Genomic DNA, 25,122 nt, shown 5'->3' on the forward strand with positions numbered 1-25,122 from the left:
TTCTACAGTCATTGGTCAAACCTGTGGGGAAAAAGAAGTTGGGTTCAGAACGCGCCGATGCTGACGTCACTGTTGGATTCGTTCTGAGGTCGACACACGGAGGCAACAAAAAAGGAGAGAAAATGAAACGTTTATTGTGTGAAGCTGTGAGGTGAACGGAGCCCTCAGCTCAAACATAAATGAACACATGAGAACGTGAAAAACATTCAGGTTTTCATTTTGGAAGCAGAATAAGAAACAAAAACCTGCCTCCGTCCGATTCTCATCCAATCAAATCAATAAGCAACAAAAACACATTTAAAGACAAACCAAAATCATTTTGTGTCTATTTCTTCTTCTTCTTGCTCTTCTTCCCTCCCTCCCCCTGCTGAGAGCTGGTGTCGCCTCCTCCGCTCTTCTGGGTCCGAGTCTTGAGTTTGGGGATCATCTCTGCGACGTAGATCATCACGTCTTTACCTGCGATCACCACAAACGGCACACCTTTACCGCCTAATGTCGTCTACGTGCAGCAGTGTCCTTTCAAAATAAAAGCACTCACGTGAGCTGAACTTCTCCTGACACGGGCTGCCGTCCGCCTGCTTAATCTGAACTCTGACCCGACCTTTGAACTGGCCGTCCCTGTTCCACTCCCGGGGGTGGATTTTGTTCTGGAAGAGACACACAGAGTCCGACCACGCTGCGTTTTACAGTGTGTGTGTGTGTGTGTGTGTGTGTGTGTGTGTGTGTGTGTGTGTTACCTCCATGTAGACGTTCATCCCTGCAGCCGCCAGCACGTCTCTGATCTCAGTGCAGGACGGATTCTCCACCGCCTGCAGACACAGCAGCACGTTCACACTCAGCACGCCACTTCCTGTTTATTTTACTTCAGTACATTTGAGCGAGCAGCAGATGTCCTGATGCCCGATCAGTCATCCAGGTAAAGAAATCCCAAAAGGTTGATTCTGTTCATCTGGATGTTTTCAGTGGCAGAAACGTTTCATGATGATTAACAGCTGCTGATCAATGACCCTGATCTTTGATCAATGGTCACGAGAATTTGCATATTATTAATGATAAGCCGACCTCCAGCCCACTGCTCATGGACAGAATCAACCTTTTCACAGTGAAACTTTTTGTTTCAGAGTTTCTTCACACTTATCTCGTGTTTCAGTCGACTGTAAAATCCTTTAAAAGAAGATGAGTTAAGTTCACAGCTCAGCTTTCAGCGGTAACATCAAACACGATCATTCAGGCTCATCAGAGGCTGTTTCCATGTTATGCTGCAAACACTTGTGCGTCATGATTTTTACTCATTTAAAAAAACGAATCTTTCAGCACGAGCTCTAATGATCTTTATGCCGTTTTCATCTACAAAAACACGTCACACAGGCTGCGAGCGCGCGTAGTCATCAAACACATGAACGTTAAAGCGTCACCTTCTCCACGGAGATCCTTCGTCCTTCAGCCAGCGTCTTCTTACTGTTGATGTAGATGGGATAGAGGCAGACGAACCTGAAACAGACGACGCAGCGACTCAGTGACCACAGCCGTCCTCATGCATGAAGCCGAGCGCGCTAAGTAAGAACTCAGCAAAGACTCAAAGAGAACTAAATCTTTGTCTTTTTAAGAAACTTCTCTGGTTTCGCTGCTCAGATGTGAATATTTTGCATTTCTGAGTCACATTAAAACAAACACTGATGTCACTGAATCGCCTGCTGCACAAACGCCATCGTTTCTGCTCCGTGTGTGCCTCTGTGTGTGTGTGTGCATACAGAGCTGTGCAACAGTCTTCAGCCACTCCTCAGTTCTTTATATTTTGTAGGAAAATTTGAATAGAGAGTAAATATAAATGCAAATGCAGCAAACAGGGCAAAAACAAGCAGCCTGGAGGTGAATCTGTGGCGCGAGCAGCTTCATCCTTCAGCTCTCCGTGAGCTCTGAGCTGCTCTCCGTCTCTGAGGATCTTCAGTTCTCCGGGCTTCCTGAAGGACGCTCATGTTGTGTTGTCGCACTCTGCTTCAGTCATGCTGAGGTCCGGCTCTGATGGCGTTCTCCTTGTCGTGTCCAAATTCATGGGCTGCATCCTCCTGAGGACCCGGCCTTCGCGGTCTACGTGGGCCGGGTCCTCAGAAGGTCGGGTAGGCCGGAAGTAAACGGCTGTGAAATTGGACGGTCTAGCCTTCTGATCAGCGTCACCGCTGTCTCGTGGAGTTTAATAAACTCGCCGTCTGCTCCTTGCTGTCTAAAATATAACAGGACACTGGCGTAAATTCTCGACCGTCTCACACTTCTGTTTAATCAGTTTTCTGTTTAACGTTTATTCAGCTGTGTGAAAACCACCCGGGGGATTAATAAAGTTTTATTTTATCTAATCTAATAACTTTAATTTCAGCCAAACCGATTTACTCACGAACAAACAAAACACTGAAAAAAGCCCAACAATAACATTTTTAGGTTGTCTAAGTGACTTATATATTACGTTTAACCTGAGTAGCGATGATCCGCGGTGATCTGAACATGATGTGCCGGGAGTTGTGCCGTTCTCGGCGGCTTCAGTAACCCTCGAGCTCCCGGCGAGCTATCGAGCTGGTGGGTAACAGACGTCTCTGAAAACGTCGGCACACTTTTGCAAATATGCGATATCTTGATAAACGAGCAGATATTTGATGTTTACACAGCTACTTTCTCACCTGAAAATATGTTAAAAGTTTATTTTGTGACCCAGAAAGATTAGTAAGAGTCATTTTAAAACTTAGTAGCGGCCGCCATTGTTGGAAACTGGAGCTTGGCTGGGCCGCGCTATGAATTCTGGGATATGGTGGGCCACGAAGGTCACACCCGACCCATCCTTCAAATTCGGGGAAAAGGAGGACGCATTTGTCGGCTGCATTCGGAGGAGTCTACGAATTTGGACAGCCTTCGGCGCGTCGCTGTGACGTAATCGGTCTACAAATGCGGCCTCAGGAGGAAGCAGCCCATGAATTTGGACACGACACCTGTGTGCTTCACTGACGTGTGTTGGGATCATCGTCGTGCTGAAACATGAAGCTGCTAAGATCAGATGTTCCTGCATGGAGGATCAGACTCCACCTGCAGCTGAAACCACGACAGAGTCTCCACCTGCAGACTCTCAGTGTGGGACCTCCTCGTACACACTGATGTGGATCCATCTCTAAATCAGACCTGTTCCTCTGGTCTTCAGGGCTCCGCCTTTCCTCCCGTATCCCTTCATTAAGAAGGTCTTCCTACAAGCCGTCCTCCACTGAGACATTTCTGATGAAGCTTCAGTGAACATTAGACGATCAGCTCATCCAGATCATCTCTCAGCTCCTGTGTCAGGTCTTTCAGATCCTGTTGATCCACTGTAGAGTTTTTAGGCCTCACACTTCTTCTGTACAGTTTTTCTTTAGACTTCTAAATAAACGCTCCACACCACGCTGAGATATGCCACATTATCAGCTCTTTGGGAATCAGCGTGTTGGATCAAAAATACTGTTTTATGTCAAAATGTGATGTTTTTGGCATTTTTCACAGACTCAACTAAAGAAACGGTCTGCTGTGTGTCGGCACGGCGCGGGTCCATGCCTTCAGTTGGGAGCTGTTTTTAATGTTTCAGTGATTCGTAGGTCAGAGTTCAGAGGCTTCATCAAAACAAAGATAACAAACAAACACTATAAAAACAGTCAGGAACAAGGACTGGGCTAAAAATGAGAGAAGACAATGGAGGCCTTCTGGAGAACTGTTGCTCAAGAGCACTTTAAAAGTTACAAGAACGTCTGTCTGCTTGTAAACAAAACAAAGAAATGAGACCTTTGTCTTCCAGTTTGGTTTCTCCGCTCTTCACTCAGATCCCTGTGATACCAGCTCCTCTGACTGAGGAGGGAAACATCCTGTAAGCTCCACAAAGAGGAGCTCTGAGCTCCACAGATCTGATCAAACTCTCCGAACCGGAACGTTCAGCAAACCTTCTGCACATTAATGTGACTCTGATCACATTTAGTCCCTTTAGCTTTAAAAATAAGGCGGTCTGTAAACATCAAGCTTAAACTTCTAATCACACGTCATGCTTAAGGATGAGGACCACAGGCCAAACTTCATGTAGAAAATGCGCAATTTAACTTTCCCTCTGTTCCCCGTGACTTTACACACAGCTCAGTACAAAATACGATTTAAATATCGGCATGAAAGACATTTCACTAAAAGTCCTTTAAAAACTCAGTGTCAGCTTCTCCTAATGTCCTCGTTTCACCGGCGTTTCGTCGTCGAGGTTCGGCTCTGAAGTGAACATTTAACCCCTTAAAACAACCTTTTTTCCGTGGAGCTTCAGTTAAAAGCTGCGGGACTGTAAGCCGAACTGAAGATCTCTCTCCCAGGATCCACATGTGTGCTTCAACATCTTAAAATAAGCACGTGTCGTTTGTAGGTGCATTTGTTTCCTTAAATGTTTAAAACTCTCTACAAGACTCTGCACGAGAAACCAGCTAGCTCTGTTAGCTGTAGCTTAGCCAGGGTCCTGGACTTACCGCTCTTTATCCGCGGGGTTCTGGGTGAGATGAGCCATGGCTGTCGCTGCTCGGGGACTAAACGCACCGTCTGATCCGAGCCTCTCAGTAATGGACACTAATATGTTTGTAGTATCACCTCACATACACACAGGCTACCGTAAGGATAACGCAGCCATATGGCCACACTGTTGACAACAGCCGCTTCTCTTCTTCGTCTTCTGTATTTAGGCAGAATACACACAGCGCTGGGATGTTGCTGCCCTCTACTGTTTGTTTGTCAGTTCCGTTTTGACATGAATAAATGTTGCTGTATAAACTTCAAAATCCAGATGGTAACACTGAACATCACCATACAGCACAAATCAGTGACAGTAAATGTTTATTGTTCAACTATTACAAAAATATATAGCATTAAAAATCAATTTTAATGGTGTGGGGAGTTGAGTCCACATTACAAAACAGCTCACACTCTCCACCTCTGAATAAGCTCAGACATTTGCAGCCGTTACTGTAAATAAAAGCAATAAAAGACGATCAGTGTTATGTCAGGTACATGTTTGGTAAGAAGTCGACTAGCTTGTTCAAGCTGTGAAATTCACACAAACTGCCTAATTATCCACGGTGGTAAATCCCAACAACACCAAGTGCAGTTCTTTTCTTTGGTATTTGGCACGTTTGTCCACAGTTTGTCGACTTTGTGTAATTTAAAGATGTTTGAAGCTGAACGATCCTGACTCCTCGGTTACTCTGTGTAACTGAACCAGACAGATTCAGGATCTATGATTACAGGAACTTTCCTTTAGTTTTCAGTTGATTAATAAATGTGACAGATTTAGAGTTTAGAAAGCAAGAATACTCATGATTAGCTCAACATTTAGAGTAACTAGCAATGTGAGTTTCATCTTGTTCTTGTCTTTTTTGTTCTTGTGCTTTTCTGATTAATTTTCTAGATACTTGTTAAGCAAAAGCCAAGTGGAAGAGAAGACCCTTCTTTCTATACTGGCACTCTTGCAGCAGCATGTCCACCGACATTATTTCCTCCCTGAACACCAGCAGCAAATGACCACATTCATCACCATCACTAATCCAGCCTCGCAGTGCAATTCTTATAGTTGATTGTTCCAATCCAAAGAAGGTCAGCAGGACTCGGTCAGATAATTGTTGGCAATCAAACTCTGGACTTGAGTTTGAGCTCAGGTACAAAACATCTATGGCGTTGTCTGTTGCACAGTTGTCTATGGTGACTGAGCCGTTGCTGAAAGTGACCATGTAAATGTCATTTCCATCACCTCCAACCAGATAATCTCCACCGGTGGACACCAAGATGTCGTTACCATCTGAGCCTTTGAGAAGAGAACTTTCATAACCAGACACTAAGATGTCCGAATAGATGGTGCCGATCACAGTTTCCACATCCTTCAACACGTCGCCCTCAGCGTCAGCGTAGTGGCCTTGGCCCGTCAGCAGGTTAACATAAACCCCTTCACCCGTCTTATGATCACCCCGATAGAGAACCGAGTCTCTGCCTGGACCTCCGTCCACCAGATCAGCTCCTGGTCCAGGAAGGAAGACGTCCTGGCCAGAGTTTCCCATCAGTGTGTCATTTCCATCTTCACCATAAAGAGTGTCGTCTCCTCTCCCACCAATCAGGATGTCAGCTCCATTTCCTCCTACCAGCGTGTCATCTCCATCACCTCCATCCAAGGCGTCGTCCTTCCACCCACCAATCAGAGCGTTGTCTCGGTTGTTGCCTATTATAACATTAGACTGGGAGGGGCAGCCTTGCACTGTGTGAACCTCTGACAGATTTCTCTGAGCGCTGAGGTCCAAACGACAGTCCACCTGAGACTGTCTGAGAGTCACTTTGAAAGCTTCTACCTGATAGAAAGAGTCGTCTCCAGGTGAATTTAGAGACTTGAGTTTGAAATGGACGCCATCAGAGCTCTGAAATTCTAGATGCTGATGTTTTTCACCTTTAGCATAATTCCAGAGAATGAATTCAAATCTTTCCTCATTTTTCATGATTGTAACATAAACATCCTCTGATGAGTCCAGTATGACTCGACTTCCATCAAGGAAATCCATATCTACCAGCACAGTGTCCGTTTTCTGATCTTTTGCAAAGTTATCAATGATGACCATGTATTCATCCACATGTTTGATTATGTAAGTGTCTTTGCCTTCCCCTCGTATCATCAGTGCCCCCCCGGTGTGTGGATCCAGTAAATTCTCATTGCTGTTTCCAACCATGATGTCAAATCCTGAGGAGCCGTACATTTCTTTCACTGATTCAACATCATTCATTTTCAACACTTTCCCCATGAAGTAGTAAGACAAACATCTTTGATATCTCCTTCCTACACACAACTGCATTATTTCTCGATAAAATACTCGGTTCAGCTTTACAAGTTGTTCATTTATTACCTGCCAGTACCTGCAGTTTCTTCTACTAAAATGAAACCTTGCAAGACGAGAGTACATTTTCTTTCTATAAAAATAAGGGCATAGATTGTCATAGTTTACTGGAAGACGTTCAGGACTCTGGTTTCTGTAGTCGATGGTTAAAGGCAGCATTAAATCCCGTCCACAGCTGCTGATGTCGGGCTTCAGTCCAGCTGTTACTCCATCACTGGTCTTGATCTGCAGGTGCTGATAATTCTTTGACTTAAACCAGTTCTGTAAAATAACAGTTCTTCTGCCCTCCACCTGAACGATGATGCTCTGACCTTCACATGTACATGTTATATGCTGATATTGTTCTTTAAGGAAGAGCAGGTCCAAGGTTAGATCTGGTGATAGATTGTTGATGGTTTTCACTCCTTGTCCTGCTGTGATAACGTACCAGTCCTCTCCTCCTCTCCCCTCAATGAAATCATCTCCTAATCCAGGGACGAGAACGTTGTGTTCTTTGTTTCCTTTGATGACATCGTTATAGTTTGACCCGCGGACCTCTGTCACGCTGTCCAAAGCCTCATCCTTCTCAAGGTCCACCTCCAGAGGAGACAGGGAGCTGCTGTAGTCAATGCTGAGGCTCTTTATACATGTGGTGAAGATGTTCCTCTGCAGGCAGTCAGCCTTGTTATCTGACACTGTGAAGGTGATCAGATCCTTTGTGATGAACAGTAAGTGTCTGTGTGCTGATGATCTGAACCAGTTCACTACAGTAACATCAAACACTGTGCTGTCATGTTGAGCCTCCAGATGAACATCATCACCTTCTACTCTGACTCCAAACGTATGAAGATTTGCTTCCATGATGGCCAGGTCAGTTTTCTCGTCTCTGGAGTAATTTTCAATGAGCACAGAGGAACATTTTCTGCCTTTCACCATGTAAATGTCTTCTCCTTCAGCACCAATCAGACGATCTCGCCCTCCTCCTCCATCTATCAGGTTCCTTTCTCCATTTCCAATGACTTCATCATCATACTGAGACCCAAAGATGTTTGTAACTGTGCGTAAAAGTGGCTGTGATGCATCAACAACTGCACCGTGTTTCTCAAACATCTTGTTAATTCCTCTGGCCACCAGCTGAACTGAAGAAACCACCGTGGAGGAAATCTCAAATAAGACTCCGTCTCCTGACATCATGTTCATGTGACGATAATCTTCTCCTGAAAACCAGTTTTGTATTCCTACAGTATGACTGCCCTCATACATCAGCACAACATCGTTTCCTGACTTAGACACAGAAATGTGGCTGTAGTTGACACTGAAAAGCAGAGTGTCTCGTGCTCTGGAGGGATCGTAGTTGTTAATGATCGTTTTCCCTCCATTCTCAGGAATGATGAAAGTGTCTTTTCCTCCTGAGCCTTCAACATAACTTCTCTGTGGACCGAGGAAGAATGTGTCATCCCCTGGTTCCCCATGAAGTCTGTAATAGTAACTCAACATGACTTCAATCATATATTCGTCCTGTGATTTCTGAACTGCAAAAAATCGATTAGAGTCTCTGTTTCCACTGTATGTCCCGTACCTTGAATAGGAAAGGGTTTCATTACCTGAAACCACTGTCACAGATCCAGCTGGTATGAACATGAATACTTTTTTTTCATATGTCGTGTGCTCTAATTCATGTGACTCTCCCAGACCAAGAATTATATCTTTGCTTCCATCTGTGTTAATGCTCCAGCATTGTCTTCTTGGACTCTCATCACGAGAAACAAAATAGTCCATGCAGAGCTCAGACTGACCCTCATCAGCGAGGCAGAAGTTAATACCTCCTCCATTCCAGGAGGAGGCGCCAGCAGTAAAATCAATGGCTGTCGTTCCATCCTGTTGCTTTGTGACTTTATAATATTGGTGATAATCTGAGATCTCTGCAACAAGTCTTCGTCCCTCCTCAATTTTATCATAACGCCAGTCATAAAAAAAACTAGCCACATGAATAGCAAAGTGCTCAATCCCTTTTCCAAAGCCAACATGAACAGCAACTATTTTGTCTAAAACTCCAGCGTCCGCTGGCAGGCTGTTCAGTTCATTCTGGATGCCCATATAAACATCATCAATGACCATCCGCACTACTGATAGAGCCAGATTTATAGGTGCGATGAAAGGTGCCAGTTCAGGCTGAACAAGCTCAACAACATCTAATGCAATCATGGTAATATCTAACGCAGCATCAATGTATCCCAGAGCATCTCCTCTTTTAAAATCTTCTGTCACACTGTAGATCCCAAATCCAATTCCCACTACTGGTATAACTGTCATAGTGGCCTTTATTGCAGGGCTCCTCATGATCGTTGTTGCAGCTTTTGCGATTCTTGACTCTGAGGTCAGAGCTTTGCTTGCAATAACAGATGTTGTCATAGCCGTCACTCCATGAGCCGTCTGCAAAGACCCCACCACACCATCTTTGATGTTTCCCTCTTCAAAGGCACGAGCAGCTCCTTTCAGTCCCAGCATGAGACCCAGAGCGCCAACAGCAGTTCCAGTCCTCTCTACATACTTGTTGACCTGATGGGAGGATGCTGAACTGTGCTGCTCCATCTCATGCACTGATGTCTCAATGTTCTCCAACATCTTTTCACTGTAATGTTGACTCTGTGGAGATAAATCAGCCGTGAACTCCTCGGGCTCAGCACCAGCTCTCTCTGACACGAGCTTACATACAAACTGTCCGTTTTCTGTTCGGGCCGTTCCCTCCTGAAGGTGCATTCCTGCCAGAGTTTCACCATATTTGTGCTGTAGTGCAGCATGGACGTCTTCAGCCGACAATGCAGATGCTCTCGAGAAATAAGATTCATGTTTGAAGGTATTTTCTAATTCTGAGGCTGAATTCAGGTCTCGCGTTGTGACGGGGTCATCAACGTATCCTCCCAGTGTTCCAGATGTGGAAGGTTGTCTGTCATCTTCAGGTTGTGTTATGACGCTGTGATCTTGTTTGAGCTTTGTTTTGAATACTTTGTATTTATCTTCAAGGTAATTTGAATTATCTGGATTATCCGTCATTGTTTTGTAGGTTTTTGAAAGTACAGCCATGCGTTTCACCACATCACTTTCACCATTGCCAACGGTTTTCTTCCATTCTGTAAAGAAGTTAACCTCTCGTTTTACAAGTTTAACAAAGTCATCCATGAGCTTCTTCTTGGTTTTACGGTTTTGAACATTTCTTAATTTGCTGGAATCTTTAGGTGTTGCTGAGCCTGTGAATCCTCGTCTGCTCGGGTCAATCCAAGTGCCTCCTCTTGCCATTGGATGATCGTCAAAGAAAAAATCAAGGCCTTTCTGTCGGATATTATCGTCCTCGCTTTTAACCATATCCAAGGCCATAAGAGTCAGAGGGAATGTTCGGAAATTTCTTGCAGATTCCGAAATAACCAATGCTGTTAAATACGTGGTGAACCAGGCCTCACTGGACAGTCTTTTGTAACCTGTCAGACTTCCTTTAAAAACATCTGGGTGCTCCCCAAGAAAAGTATTTTCTACATATTCAGCATATCTTTGTTTTTGTTGTTGTTTTTCGTCATCATTCATTTTTTCATTGTTTACATTTCTAAAAATCTCGTCTCGCATCTTTGGGTAGCTTTCTTTGCCCACCTGTTCATTAATAGAGTCCTTAATATCATCAATTACATCATTGTCTCCTATTTGATTGTTGTCAAGCTTTTTTCCAACTAGATACATGTACAGAGTCTCAGGGTCAACTTCATATATCCAGTCATTGATCTTCAGGTATGTAGTCTTTTCTTCTCCATTCTTTGCATAATGATGTATTATCTTTTTTATATCTTCTCCTGATTTCATCTCATAACATTCATTGAGGAGTTGTTTTTTTTCACCTTCATCATCTATCCACCTAATACTTTTCTCTTCTCTTTTCCCTATTACATAATCTCTTATTTCTTCTGGTTTGTTGACACTGATTTTCTCTGGTGCTGGTTGATCTGAGTGAAAGATTCCCCAAGACAGAGCCTCGAGTTCATCAATGGCAGATTTCATCTCGTTAACTTTATTTTGGTCAATCTTGTTAAAAACCTCTGGGTCAACAAACCTCTTTGGTTCATCTGGCCAGCTGTCTTCTCTTATAAAATTTTTTGCTGGTCCACCCAGAAAGTTTCTTTCATTGGTAAAAACAGCCTCTCCTTTACTTCCAGGCTCGTTTCTCATTATTACATCTCCGTTGCTATCAAGTATTACCACCACTTTCTTGCTGTTGTCTTTATGTCTCCATTGCAGCCCCTCTGGAGAGATTTCCTGAGTGATTTTCTTTCCTGTGTGTGTGACTTGGACGAGAGTGTCCCTCACATGAAGCTCTGTCTTGATGCTATTTTCATGGAGGTCCCTTAGCAGAGTTTCCATGAATCGTTGGTCTGATCCGACCTCACAGGCCACCACACTCGTTGTTTTGATTTTATCACTGCCTCTGTTTGTCCTTTCGATGATTTTTGCCACATCTCCAGAACTGTATCCCGACAGTCTCATTTCTCCTGCGTTGTCTCTTTTACCATGACCCACCAGCACCAGTCTGCTGTCCTCTGACAGAGGCACTGGTTCACCGTGGATCAGTTTGGGTCTTTGGTTTTCATCAAGAACATAGACAGAACTAACTGCTGGATGTTTCTCATACAAATATTCAGCAGCTCTTCTGACCACGGGGTCATTTTCCATCATTACGATCTGCTGGTGGTCATACTGTGTGCTGTGATCAGCTCGTCTTTGTGGGATTTTGTAGCTGTAAACTGAGTCAGGTCGATCCATCACCTGGTAAATCTGCTGATTGTTTTGGTTGGTTTCTAAGACTGTTTGGAGGCCGCGGAGCATAAAAACCCGAATAAAGTTCTGTTGGAACTGTGTGGTTGTGTTTCCATCGAGAGAGAAAACTGGAGCCGCTTCCAGAGATGGTTTCAACATCAGCTTTGCAAGTGAAGCTCCATCAAGTCCAGACACAGTTTGTCCATCTTCTGAAACACTTCCAAATATTTTGACTACAGTGTAGCCGTCTGCTGCTGGTACACAGGAGTCGTTTAACAGGCAGTCCTTGGTGACTTTCACGGAGTAATGAGGATCCATGCTGTATTCCTGCTGGACTCTGTCACTGGTGGATTTCTCTGTGTCGGTCATGATCAGAAGCTTTTGGTTGTAGCTGTGGGAGATCTCTGAAGCACCCAGCAGCCAGTCTTCTACCTTCTGTTTCTCGATATGTGCCAAGAAGGCGTTAAAGTCCTGAAAAATGAAGCAAAGAGTGAAATGAGAGAGAGCTCCAGGATAACAGTTTTGGTCTCAGTTAATTTCTGTAAGGTGAGATTTCTGAGCATTTTTTGCATCTGTGGTTATAATGTTAAGAATCTGCTTTGCTGATGTAAACCTGCAGTTTGAGCCTGAGAGCTGGCCCTGATCAGCTGTTATGGTCTCATCAATGAAGACCACCAACAGTTAACATAAGTGACCCACGTTTGTAAGAAAATGTACACAACACACACACACACCAGGCTAGTTATAGTTAATTTAAACTAAACTAAGAACTGACTGAAATTATTTTGTGAATTTGGAAAAATAACTTGGAAAAAAAGCACCTGGACTTCTTTAAGTTGCTTGAAGATGTTTCACCATAAAATATTGGTGGAATATTCTTAGTTTAAGTTTTTGTTAGTTGGTTAAATTTGTTACAACAGCCTGATGAAGCTTTGATGTTTACACGACTGCTATCGAAAGGTTTTGTGTTTTTATTGTAATACATGTGCTGAGTTTCTTATATGGCTTCCACATAATATTATAATGTGATTGAAATGAACCCTGACTGACATCACCTGACATCAGGTGAATCTAACTGCAAAGCTCTTGAAATTCAGATGATTTATGTCCAAATAGTGACTGAGCATTCCAGGGTGGATGTAAGGGAATGCTTTCCTGTCATCCGACTTGGATGATGACAAAATGTTTCTCCCACTGAAAACGCGACGTCCACATAAACAGAATCGGCTTTTTGGTGATTTCCTCACCCGGATGATAAAGACATTTACTGTCATACATTTGCTCAGGTTAGGAGATAAAGGTGCAGCAGCTACCCGCACACTAACATCTGTGATGTTTGTGTGTGAGGAGTGAGGTGGGACATTTTAATGCAAAACTATTCATTCTGTCTTATCCAAATACGTAAGTGTGCCAAATGCAAACCCCACCAGGTATGAAGCACAAGTCCTCGAGCTAACCCAGCAACCACTATGAGCTGATTTAATGCTGTTTGTAAGTCTTTTTCTTTGTTGTGTAGTGTTCATGTTGAATTAACATTTTGTCCCATTTTAGAAGAAGAAAAGATGCAGATACTCAGTGGAAAGAAATGCTGATCTTTATCAGCCTAATCAAGTTCTAGTTTAGATCTAATGAAGTTCATCATTAGAAACAATCTCTGTGTTTTCAGCACTGTTTAATCTCTTAAATCAAAATGTGTGTTCATTTTCTGTCTCATGTTTACTGACCTTCTCCTTCGTAATGACATAAGCTGTGACGTTTTCACATTCCTGAAATCCATCCAGCAAAGTCAGTGGGTTTTCTTCAGTGTCCGGCCTGATGGAAAATTAACATATTAGTATAACCTCAGTGCAGCGTTCGATACTGTCGACCATAATATACTTGTTGTTCCTACAGTATTTAAAAGTAGAATGGGAGGGAGAGCCTTCAGTTTTCAGGCCCCTCTTCTGTGGAACCAGCTTCCAGTTTGGATTCAGGAGACAGACACTATCTCTACTTTTAAGATTAGGCTTCAAACTTTCCTTTTTGCTAAAGCATATAGTTAGGGCTGGACCAGGTGACCCTGAATCCTCCCTTAGTTATGCTGCAATAGACGTAGGCTGCCGGGGGATTCCCATGATGCATTGAGTTTTTCCTTTCCAGTCACCCTTCTTCACTCACTATGTATTAACAGACCTCTCTGCATTGAATCATATCTGTTATTAATCTCTGTCTCTCTTCCACAGCATGTCTTTATCCTGTCTTCCTTCTCTCACCCCAACCGGTCGCAGCAGATGGCCCCGCCCCTCCCTGAGCCTGGTTCTGCTGGAGGTTTCTTCCTGTTAAAAGGGAGTTTTTCCTTCCCACTGTCACCAAAGTGCTGCTCATAGGGGGTCATATGATTGTTGGGTTTTTCTCTGTACTTATTATTGTACGATCTACTGTACAATATAAAGCGCTTTGAGGTGACCTTTGTTGTGATTTGGCGCTATATGAATTAAATTGAATTGACCTCATAGCCCTGTGATAAGACAAAAATATATTTTAAAAACATGCTTCTTGGATCTTATACAACAGTCAGAGGTTCAAAGGTTCTACATGGGTTCCTCAAAATGATACTAGAGCTGAGCTGAAGGGCGTCTATCACCAGTGTTGGAAGGTTACTTGTATGTATTCCACTACAGATTACAGATTACAGATTACAGATTACATGCCCCAAAATGTATTTTGTAATGTATTCCGTTACGTTACTCAATGAGAGTAACGTATTCTGAATACTTTGGATTACTTAATATATTATCATGCTGTTTACAACTACATGAATGTACTATTGCTGTGTGATTTAATGAAGGTTACTCACCATACCAATACCAACTAGATGTTTAAATCTTAATTTAAATGAGTAACAGTAAGTGGACATTAGGTAAGGCTGCACTTTTTGCAGCGATCTCGTATAGAAAACTATTCTGCACGTATATAAAACAGGTCAGCGGCTCCGAACCGTAGTAAAGGTGTCATGGCCTGGGTCTAGGGACCAAGGGCTCATGTATTTTAGTGTATGTTTATGTTTATATTTTCCGTGTGGTGTTTTGGTTTTCTCTCCTTTTTCTCCATGTTTCTCCGTGTGAGCTTCCGGAGGTTTTGGTTTGCTGAGGAGACTGCGAACCCGGAAGTGTTTCTGCTCTAGAGACAGCCACCACTGCCGCTCGTCGTCCTCTGCCAGCTGCAGCAGATTACGCTCGTCAAGGGAGCGGCATTTAAGACTGTAGCTGAGCTGAGGCCGACGCTGGATCCTTAAATCAGAACTCGTCAGTACAGCCGTGGACGTTTGTATAAACCTTCAAGATAATAGATTTCCTGCTAACCTTAATGTGTTTGTGTTTCCAGGAATCTGGAGCGGAGTGCGTTTTTTGGAGTCGCTACTTTTCACTTTCACGGACATCTGCACTGTGTGGGATTCAGGGAGAATCGCCACGGGACCACAGTGCCTGGATTTTGTATATAGTTGTGTGTTTTCCACCCCCTGTCAATAAATCCACTGTCCTTCACTAAAAGTCTCGCGTTTGGGCCCTACTTTCACTGCTACTTTCACTGCTACTCCACGGTCTGCCGTCGCAGCCCGTGACAAAAGGGACCTCTGGCTAATACGGTGGGTTCTGTGTCGGCTCGTAGCTGAAAACTAGCTTTACTTTGTTGTCTGGGTCACTTTGCTAGCAGAGACAGAGAGAGGCGTTGAAAGGCTGCTCCAACAGAACTTATTGTTTCAGAGGAAAACACGAACACGGTGTACAGTCGAGTCTTAATAGCTTACTTACAGCTGGGCTCGTCAGGCTCTCTGTTTGGCTGTGTGAGGAATTAATTATTACCTTATTTTACTGCTATTGTTAATAATCATCATCATTACCATTGCATTAATAATACAATCTGCAGTATTGATATTGTATTCAGATGTTTAAACATATTGGTACCCAATTAGCCTTTATTACAGGTGCAGTGATAACCACTCTAAACTGCTGAGTTGAATCTATAATCTTAGATGCTTTTGAATGCTTGTTATAATCTGAAATGTGTACGTGCTGGCCTTCTGTCTGGTGGAAAAGGTTACAAGGTTCAGCTGGTGAGGTCGAGCCACATATACACGCACACACAGTAGACTTTATCTCATTTATAGGTGAGAGGTTCATCATGTTTGCTTGTAACTCTAAAATTGTCTCTGTAAAAGAGGAACAGTTTCTTGCAGGGTGTGGGTCTGGTTTTCCAGACGGGAAGTGAAAGTCAGATGACAGGAAGCATCTGCTGTGGAGACGGAGACAATGTTATTTTAAACTGTGTTAAGTCATTGTGGTTTTGAAACCTATGTATGAACTGTATCTGTGACGTTTAAGGGCGGCAGTAAATTTAAGCCCTGAAAGGTATAAAACACCTGCCTATGCTCTGTAAGTCGGGGATCGGCGCTGTCTGCGTACAGTGGCGGTCTTCCCACGCATGTCATTAAAATCATCGTTTGACTTCACCCGGCCGGACCAGTGTTGTTATTATGGAAGTTGATTACCTCCTCTACCCCTCCTCAATATTTGAACCTTAACAGCTGCAGTGGTTATTATTATATTTACATGCTTCCAGCTCCCGTTTCTGCTCGATGACAGCTCGTACTTTTCCTTTCTCTCCCTGCCCATGAGGCTACATGCTTTAGGGGGATGCCTGTAACACTCTGCTATTGCCGTCATATTAACTCATTTTTTGAATAATAATTTTTACGTCATTATGCGGGCCACAAATACAGGTGACATGGGCCGTGCAATTGAGACACAGACATTACAGCCTCTTAAAGCGTGTTTTTGTTTGGTTTTCCATCGGCGTGGAAATACCAAAAATAGAGAGACCATAGCCTAACATATGAAACAGGAAAAGACCGCCGTGTAATCCATTTATTGCACACTGTTGCATTGGCTCTCTATCTTAGTAGTGATTTCTTTTGTTATTTTGCATAGTTTTTTCTATGCAAAATAACAAAAAGAAATTTCTTATTTCTTTTTGCACTATCCGCTCTGTCCACTATCCCCCAACCTACACCTCCCTCAGACCCAGGCCCTCCACAAAGACTGTTACAACCTGGCAAACAGATCCACAGAAGACGCCATCGCTACAGCCCTCCATGCTGTGCTGAGTCACCTGGAACAGCGGCAGAGCTATGCTATGCTTGCAGTGGAGAGGGTCAGCAGCTTCAGGTACCTGGGCGTCTACATCTCTGAGGACCTCACCTGGACACTGAACACCACACGAGAAGTCAAGAAGGCTCAGCAGCGGCTGTATTTTCCTGAGGAGGTTGAAGAAATTTGGTATGTCGGCCAAGATCCTCAGCAGCTTCTACAGCTGCACTGTGGAGAGCACCCTGACCAGCTGCATCACTGCATGGTACGGCAGCACTACTGCTATGGACCGCAAGGTCTTAAATAATCAGGCCCTGCAGAGACTGATAACAACCATGGAGAAGATCACCAGGACCCCGCTGCCCTCTCTGCAGAGCATCTACCATCGTAGAGTCCAGAGGAGAGCTGCCTCCATCCTCAAAGACCCCACACCCCCCCCAACATGCACTGTTCACACTTCTGCTCTCGGGGCGGAGGTTCAGAACATCCAGACTCAACAACTCCTTCTTCCCCACTGATATCAGACTCTCATACAGCTGACCCATTTTAATAATAATAATATTTATTAAAAAAAGAACCAGGATGTGACAGTGGCAACGTGTTGTTTATTCACTTCTTTAAAATAAACAAGCTATGTGCCGTTTGTGGTCCCTATCTTTAAAATAAATAAATAAAACAAACTAAATCCACGTTGGACAGAGTTGATTGTACATCAGAGGGACAGCTGCTGCTGAGCTCTGGAGACAAGGTTAGAGATGAGCAGAGGAGGAGGGTGGATACACTGGACTAAGGATGTGAAGATGGAGCTGCCAGGCAGCAGGAAAACAGGAAATCCTCAGAGAAGATCCATGGATGTAGTGAAGGAGGGAGTGCAGATAGGCAGATGATCTGCTGTGATAAATCCTAACGGGCTTTTTGGCTCATTAATAACTAACTAGCACTGTCCAAATTCTTTTACAAATACTTGCAAAGGACATAAAATATCCAGATGTTAAACCTGCTAAACATTATTTAAAAAATGTAAATGACTGAAAGCTTCTTTACCTTTTCACAGATCTTCCAAATCTTGATTGGTGGTAGTCGTTTCCCCTAAACGAAACACATTCTGCATTATTTGTTATAGATTACTTTTTACAAAGTTGCTGTGTGTTTTATTTTTGTACAAGTGGTAAAATCTCAAAGTGAAGTCTGAAATCTTTAGATGCATTCTTCTGTCATGGTCACTGGGTCTTCATCTGGTTCTGCTTCCTCGTCTCGTCTTCTGATTAGCTCCCACCTGTTCCCTCTGCCCTCCTTACCTGCTGTGTGTTTACTGTCTGACTATAACTCCTGTCCTTTGGCTTGTCCTCCCTCATTCTGTGGTTTCACTAGAGTTCTGCTTGTTATCATTTACTCCTGTGTCCACCTCTGTGTTTTTGAAAAGACTTTGCTGCACTGCATTATATTACATCTCCAGCCACCCATGTCTCCTAAAAACATTTCCTCCATTAGTTTCCTACTGAGTGAAGAGGCCTACATGAACACACTGGACTGTGGTTATTTTATATAACACATGCCAGTGCATGCTGCTTTGTCTGTGTTGGAGCAGAAAAACATCTCCACTCAGAGACAGCCAACATGTCTTCAGTAACCTTTGACCCCTGATATTAAATAATGTTTTTTCCACATGTGAGAAGGTTTATTCAAATGCTTCTATGACAGTCACAGTGGAAGAGCCCCACAGTGCTTCTGATAACCAATGTCTATGATACCCACAGGAGCTGTAATGTAGTAATAGCTGTTCACAGTCTTAGATACCTGGTTGTTGAGGTGTTCATAAAGCTTTCATCAAACATATGTTCAGACAGTCCTTGGAGTCGATGCAGTGCAGCGATGTCAGAGCCGAGCTCCTCCCACTCATCTTCTTTCACCTCTGAAAACATTGAAACACAGTTTAAATGGGACAGTTTAAACACAGGAACATTTAGCTGTTTATCCTGCTTGGCTCTACATATCAAGACAGCACTTTAACAGCTTTGTACTTTATATCATATTGCACACCATATTCACTACAGATATTAAGAAGCTGCTGTAACCCAGCACTACTTGGACTAAGAACAACCAGGTCATCTGCAAACATATGATGATGATATGTTACCCTGTAACACTGGGTGTACATTAGTTAAAACACTGTTTTAACTAATGTACACCCAGTGTTACAGGCTCTCAGCTGTATGGACAAATCATCAACATATAAATTAAATAAAATTGGAGATAAAGCCCCACCCTGTCTGACACCATTGCTAAAGAGGGCAGAAATATAAAAATATAAAACCATGTCCTTCAACGCACATATTAAACAAATATGTAAGACTGCGTTCTTCCATTTGTGCAACATCTCTAAAATTAGAAATATCCTGTCTCAGAGTGACGCTGAAAAACTAGTTCATGCATTTATTACTTCCAGGCTGGACGACTGTAATTCATTATTATCAGGAAGTCCTAAAAACTCCCAAAAAACATATTTTTTAATTCTCTATATAACCCCTTTGTAAACCCTGTTCACCGAAGTGTATTTACAAACATACGTAAAGATATTACACAGAAAAAATACACAGAAACAATGGAAATCAATTTTTGGCAGACAATCACTTTTTGGCACAACACCGGTCGATCTACGTCCCTACCCTCACCTATGGCCACGAGCTGTGGGTAGTGACCGAAAGAACGAGATCGCGGATACAAGCGGCGGAAATGAGCTTCCTCCAAAGGGTGGCTGGCCTCTCCCTTAGAGATAGGGTGAGAAGTTCGGCCATCCGGGAGGGGTTCAGAGTAGAGCCGCTGCTGCTCCACATTGAAAGGAGCCAATTGAGGTGGTTTGTGCATCTGACAAGGATGCCTCCTGGGCCTCGGGAGGAGGCCCCGGGGCAGACCCAGGACATCCTGGAGAGATTATATCTCTCGGCTGGCCTGGGAATGCCTTGGTGTTCCTCCAGACAAGTTAGAGGAGGTGGCTGGGGAGAGGGAGGTCTGGGCTTCTCTGGTTGGGCTGCTGCCCCCGCGACCTGGTCCCGGATAAGCGGAAGAAAATGGATGGATGGATGGATCAGCCTTAAAAGTGGCGATCGTGGCTCAAGAGTTGGGAGTTTGCCTTACAATCGGAAGGTTGCCAGTTCGAGCCCTGGCTTGGTACACTTTTATCTGTAATGATGTATTTTCCTAGAGTTTTATTTCTTCTTTCACTTAAAATTCTAAAAAAGGTGAATCATTTGCAGCTCATAGTAAATATTTAGTAATATTGTAAATATTAATTTATCTATAAAAAGTTTAATGTTTTACAATTATGTTGCCAGGAAGGAGCACAGTAAGGTGAAGATATCTGCGAGGTCTGGAGGTGTTACAACCTATAAATGTTCCAGCACAGAACTTATAGTGTAATGGAAATTAAACTTAAGTTAGGGGCTGTGTAATAAAATGCTACCATTAAAACAAAGATTTTCTCAGGAGAAACTGAATGTTAGGATTCTCATCCAGTGATGTCAGCTGGAATAATATGTACATCTATCCATCCATTCTCTTCTGCTTATTCTTATGAGGGTCGCTGGAGCCTATCCCAGCCGTCATAGAGCAGGGGACACCCTGAACAGGTCCCCAGTCTACTGCTAACACCAGACTAAGGAGGAAGTTCAAGTACCCAGAGAAGCCACAAGGAAACTCCACAGGGCTGGGTCCGGTCAGGATGTGGATTCAAACTCAGGACCTTATTGCTGTGAGTCAACAGTGCTAACCACCACACCACCTTTCAAAATGGAAGTCTCTTACCGAACTCTTCAGTGAGGCTGAGGAGGCCGAAGATGACGAGGAGCTTCAAACTCCAGCAGCCCTGCCTCTGTCCTGCCATGGCCCTGCAAAATATGATTAACATGACACTGTGACACAATGTTCCCTCTAATGTTTCATGTGTCTGAACACACAAACTCCCTGAGCGGTCCCTTAAACCACTGTGAGCAACAGCAGACGTGTGCACTGTGGTCACACCAGCATCGAATCATCCAAGTTACATGTTTATTGAAGTAATCAAATTACATTACATTTATGTTAGACTACTTTTAATTAACTGTTTTAGCCCACTTACAATGAAATTTTTTAAAAAAACCACACACACATTGGTCACACATACACACACACACACACACCTGTGTAGTTACACTCAGTAGCACAGGAACAGAGCGGGAGGGAGAGAGAGAGCCAGGGACAACACCGTCACATTAGAAAGGTATAGTAATCATCCACAACTATTTTCAGTTGCAGATGATAAAGGATTCAGAAAGTTTATTCATGCAGGTCCATATGACAGAGAATGTGCATCTTCTTTTAGTTTTCATATTATAATTTATATTTAATTATGTTGTGATTTGCAGTGTTTTGTGTTGTTTCACTTTAAATTTGTTTAAAAGGAAAAAGCTGAAAATGTAAACAGTTAAAAGTTGAAATGTGAATAGTTGTTTTTTGTATTATATGATTTATTTATTACATTTTATGTGGAGTGAATAAAAAAAAGTATATTTACGGTGTAGGGGTGCAACGATACACAAAATTCACGGTTCGGTTCGGTTCGACACTTTGGTGTCACGGTTCGATATTTTTTCGATACAAAAAAAATGTTCATGCCTTTTTATTAATTTGTCATTTATTAAATTTTCACGGCACATTCTGCACCACATCTCTGTGCGTTCATCATTTGTTTGAAGCCAGCTCACCTCCTGCAACCACTTTTCCGAGAATACGCGCTTCTTTTGTGGTTCGGACTCCTGACATTTCTTTGGAGGTGGAGGAACATCACAGTAATTGCTTAAAGGAGCTTCTTTGACATCTTTAAGAGTTCTAAACAAATGTCTGTCCTCCTCCAGAAAATCTTATGTACGCAAACACACGTTGCAACTTCTTATCTTGTGCACGTTTTTTATTTTGACAGCGAATGCGCACCTGCGGACCACTTATGTGCAGCCCTGGTTATTTAGCTCGTCATATTGCAGCCACAGAAATTCTTTTGTCCATGAAACCATAAAGCTGCACTTTCTTTTTGCCTTATAGTCTGATTTGTCATAACTTTTGCGTTTTGTCACTTCTTCACCCTGACCTGTCTTATTTGGCTCAGCAGAACTAAAATATATATCCTGCTGCTTTTACACACGCACTAACATAACGCTCAGCGATTCTCTGCGCGATCAACCTCTCACATGTTTAAGCTGCGGGAGATTTCACTTGTCATGTTTGCATAGTAAGCTAACGATTGATAAGACGATGTCAGAGGAATTGGTGCGCAAATTATCATCACTCACCAATCAGTACTGTCGCTCTCTATACACAGTTCACGCGATTGCAAAGTGAAAGCAAAAAACAAGCGCAAATTCAAACGCGATTTCAGTATGTCACATATTGACAGTGGCCGATGCCAATGACATAATTACCCAGCTACATTTCCGAAAGAATGCAAAAGCATTGACATATATTTTTCCTTCCTACGATAGGCCGACGGGCAGGGCAGAGATAGATTTTGGTAGCCCGACTGGAAAAAAGCCCCAGGACGTCGGGCTAGCGATTTTGCGAGCCCTGTATCTGATTGAGGAATCACTCATCTTTGGAAAAGAGAGTTTATTATGGAGAAATGTCTCTTTCCAAAATAAAAGCTATACTATACGCTTCTTCTGGGCTTCCCACTAGTGCTGTCAGCGTTAATCTGAAATTACATTAATGTCACAACACGGCAAATCTCCGTTAACGAGCTACCGCGGATCGCCTCAAGAGTGGGGCTGGAAGACGTCAACACATTAACGAGCTAACTGCGCTAACACACTAGTTCCCACCAATTGAGCATTGCTGGCACATCCAACATACTGTTTTACTTTTGTCCATGACACGCTTACCTTCAGGGTCATACGTCACATGAAAACCAAAATAGTTCCAAACGCCAGATGTGAATGAGGGTGGAGGAGGTTCAATTTGCCATGTTGCAACTAGCCTAGCTTCTGTCTCTAGCTTGCCCTGCGCTCAGTGAATCTGTGTTCGACTACTCCGCCTAGGCTGCACTGTCGAGCGCAGATCCACTGAGCGCTCAACACAGACAGCATCGTCAGAAGGAAAGTTGATAAAATAAATTAAAAATGTTGTATCGTTCGATACATATGCGTACCGAACCGAAAGCACTGTATCGAACGGTTCGATATCGATACGAGTATCGTTGCACCCCTATTACGGTGGCCCCTACAGACAAAGCACATACAAAACACAACAGAAGTGCTCCAGGATGCTAGGGGGCAGTGTTGAGCTTTTGTTACCTAGTGGCTACACAAGCCAGCAAGTACCAACAACTGGATTTGGTGTGTGGTAGTAACAGGTAAATGAACGTTTTTTTAAATTATTTGAATATATATGAGTGCCTGTGTATAAATACCCAAACAATACACACATGCTTTCATGCTTTCAATTTTGTAATTTAAGTGATCTAGTAGCTCTGTTTGGAAGTTCAGTTAATGCTAGAAATGTGTTTTGGAGTTTGTACGTGTTTTGTCTCTAAGGGCCACCGTATATATTTATATATAAACATATATAAATAAAACCACAGGGTTTTTTACATTAGTAATTCCTTTTGTGCATAATTTTATATTATTGTTAATAATAAATTAATTAAAGCAACAAAACAACCTGAAGAGCCGGTTGGGAGCCGAAAGAGCCGGCTCTCTAAAAAGAGCCAGAAATCCCATCATTACACTGGGTGTTAAAAATCAGTAACGACTCCACGCAGCATTTTCTTGTTAGTAACAGCGATGTATCAATGGAAATATTAACTATTCAGATTACTAGTTACTGAGAAAAGTAACAGCTGTTATTCCCATCCCTGTTAATGTCACGGCCAGGAGGATCAGCACCCTGCTGATCCTCCTGGCCGTGACAGATATATTAATATTAATCCACGCCAGGCACAGGATCCTCCAGTTACGCCACCCATCCATCGTGTATCCGGCAGGGAAAGTACCTCCAGGACACTCAGGCTCACCTGAGCCCAGACTTCTCGTTAAGACAAGGGTGTCAATTGCATTCAGGGACCAGTTGATCAAATCCAGAATTCCTCTTTTAGGTTTTAGAAACAGACTGTGAGAGTGTTCCAGGGTAAAAGTATAAAAGTAGACGAGACTAGACAAGGACATGAGAAGCCAAGCAGGGAAGATAAGGGAGAGAGAGGAGAAAAGTGTGACGGCCTCCATCGAGAGCCAAAGCAGGACACTTATGAAGAGTCACTTTGATACACAACTGCAGTTAAAGAATAATACTTTGGTACAGTAGGTGTTGGACTTTTATGAAATAAGAAGATTTTCTGCAGCCAATAATCAAGCCAAACATTGTTTGGCTGCGTGGATTAATATTAATATATTTGTCACAGCCAGGAGGATCAGCAGGGCGCTGATCAGCTCTCTCTCTCTGTCTCTCTCTGTCTCTCTACCACACCTTCAGAAGAAGAAACATCTGGGTCTCATTAGTTCTGCTGGCGTTTAAGCCAAGGAGTGACGGCTGTTCTTCGCTGGATTGTTGTGTGTGACTCACGTTAGTGAAGTCAAGCCATCAGCAAGTTTTCTTTGTGTCTTAGTGCTTTTGTATTATTATGCGTTTCTCTGTGTACAGACTCCCTGGACTGTTTCCCTGTTTCACGTGGAGTGAGTGTCGGACCGAGAGACACTGGTTCTGTGCGTGGATTGTTTGAAGAGGAACGAGTGCTTCTCCCCTGGATTTCCCTGGAGCCCTGTCCCCTTTTGTATATACAACCAGCGAACTTAAATAAATTCCCTTGTGTGCATCTAACCTCGGAGTCCTGCGTGTGAGTCCTCAACATCAAACGTAACAATATTCATATTTGCTATTTTGGTGGAAGTTCTGTATTCACTGACAAAAAATCTGACACAGTTACAATTCAATGTTCTGGTCGGCTGCAGCCTTTGCCAAGTTAACTAAAGTTTTGTTTCCTGCACATTTAAGCTGTATAACAATCCATGTATCATATAAATGATAAAAACATTTATCATTCAGCTGGAAATTTAAATAATAAAGTTCATAATTATTTCTTTTCTTTAGCTTGACTCACCTGTAAAATGTAATCCTGGTCTTCAGATGATAGAGTTCAGCTGGAGTGTGAGTTCATGCGTGAGATGGTAGCACTCTCCCACATCGTCACAGGTTTCTGTGAGTTATTTCCTCTCAGTTCTCTTTAATATCATGCAGAGCAGACCTGCCCCTTTGGGCTGGGACTGTAATTTGAGAAGCCAGAGATGAGTTTAGGCAGACACACA

General features: G+C 43.1%; 3 protein-coding genes across 3 annotated transcripts in view; 1 reads left to right on the forward strand and 2 right to left on the reverse strand.

Moving 5' to 3' along the window:
• The window catches only part of LOC146506088 (actin filament-associated protein 1-like 2), a 67,020-nt gene extending 58,116 nt beyond the window's left edge, over positions 1 to 8,904 (forward strand). Inside the window, exon 17 of the transcript XR_014877175.1 lies at positions 935 to 8,904. The gene's annotated coding sequence lies outside the window, so the exon portion shown is untranslated. The remainder of the gene's footprint in view (positions 1 to 934) is intronic.
• On the reverse strand, positions 115 to 4,642 carry srp19 (signal recognition particle 19). The gene is made up of 5 exons (XM_085180065.1): positions 4,503 to 4,642; positions 1,416 to 1,491; positions 738 to 809; positions 539 to 647; positions 115 to 456 (listed from the first exon to the last, which is right to left on the reverse strand). Exons 1-5 carry the CDS (start codon positions 4,538 to 4,540, stop codon positions 326 to 328), a joined length of 426 nt encoding a protein of 141 aa, XP_085036191.1. The 5' UTR covers positions 4,541 to 4,642; the 3' UTR covers positions 115 to 325.
• On the reverse strand, positions 5,430 to 25,122 carry LOC146506093 (uncharacterized). The gene is made up of 6 exons (XM_085179935.1): positions 24,918 to 25,122; positions 20,603 to 20,685; positions 18,599 to 18,713; positions 17,846 to 17,890; positions 13,400 to 13,487; positions 5,430 to 12,146 (listed from the first exon to the last, which is right to left on the reverse strand). The coding sequence occupies exons 2-6, from the start codon at positions 20,679 to 20,681 to the stop codon at positions 5,442 to 5,444; spliced, it is 7,032 nt and encodes a 2,343-aa protein (XP_085036061.1). The 5' UTR covers positions 20,682 to 20,685; positions 24,918 to 25,122; the 3' UTR covers positions 5,430 to 5,441.

Source organism: Neolamprologus multifasciatus, chromosome 12 (genome assembly GCF_963576455.1).
Source record: "Neolamprologus multifasciatus chromosome 12, fNeoMul1.2, whole genome shotgun sequence".
NCBI lineage: Eukaryota > Metazoa > Chordata > Actinopteri > Cichliformes > Cichlidae > Neolamprologus > Neolamprologus multifasciatus.

Bases quoted from the DNA above. Each gene is read 5' to 3' on its own strand.
- LOC146506093 (XM_085179935.1), bottom strand. From the start codon at position 20,681: ATGGCAGGACAGAGGCAGGGCTGCTGGAGTTTGAAGCTCCTCGTCATC. The intron at 18,714-20,602 runs GTAAGAGACTTC...CAATGTTTTCAG, and splicing joins CAGCCTCACTGAAGAGTTCG to AGGTGAAAGAAGATGAGTGG. The intron at 17,891-18,598 runs GTATCTAAGACT...TGTTTCGTTTAG, and splicing joins ATGAACACCTCAACAACCAG to GGGAAACGACTACCACCAAT.
- srp19 (XM_085180065.1), bottom strand. From the start codon at position 4,540: ATGGCTCATCTCACCCAGAACCCCGCGGATAAAGAGCG. The intron at 1,492-4,502 runs GTAAGTCCAGGA...CGTCTGTTTCAG, and splicing joins AACCCCGCGGATAAAGAGCG to GTTCGTCTGCCTCTATCCCA. The intron at 648-737 runs GTAACACACACA...TGTCTCTTCCAG, and splicing joins GGATGAACGTCTACATGGAG to AACAAAATCCACCCCCGGGA.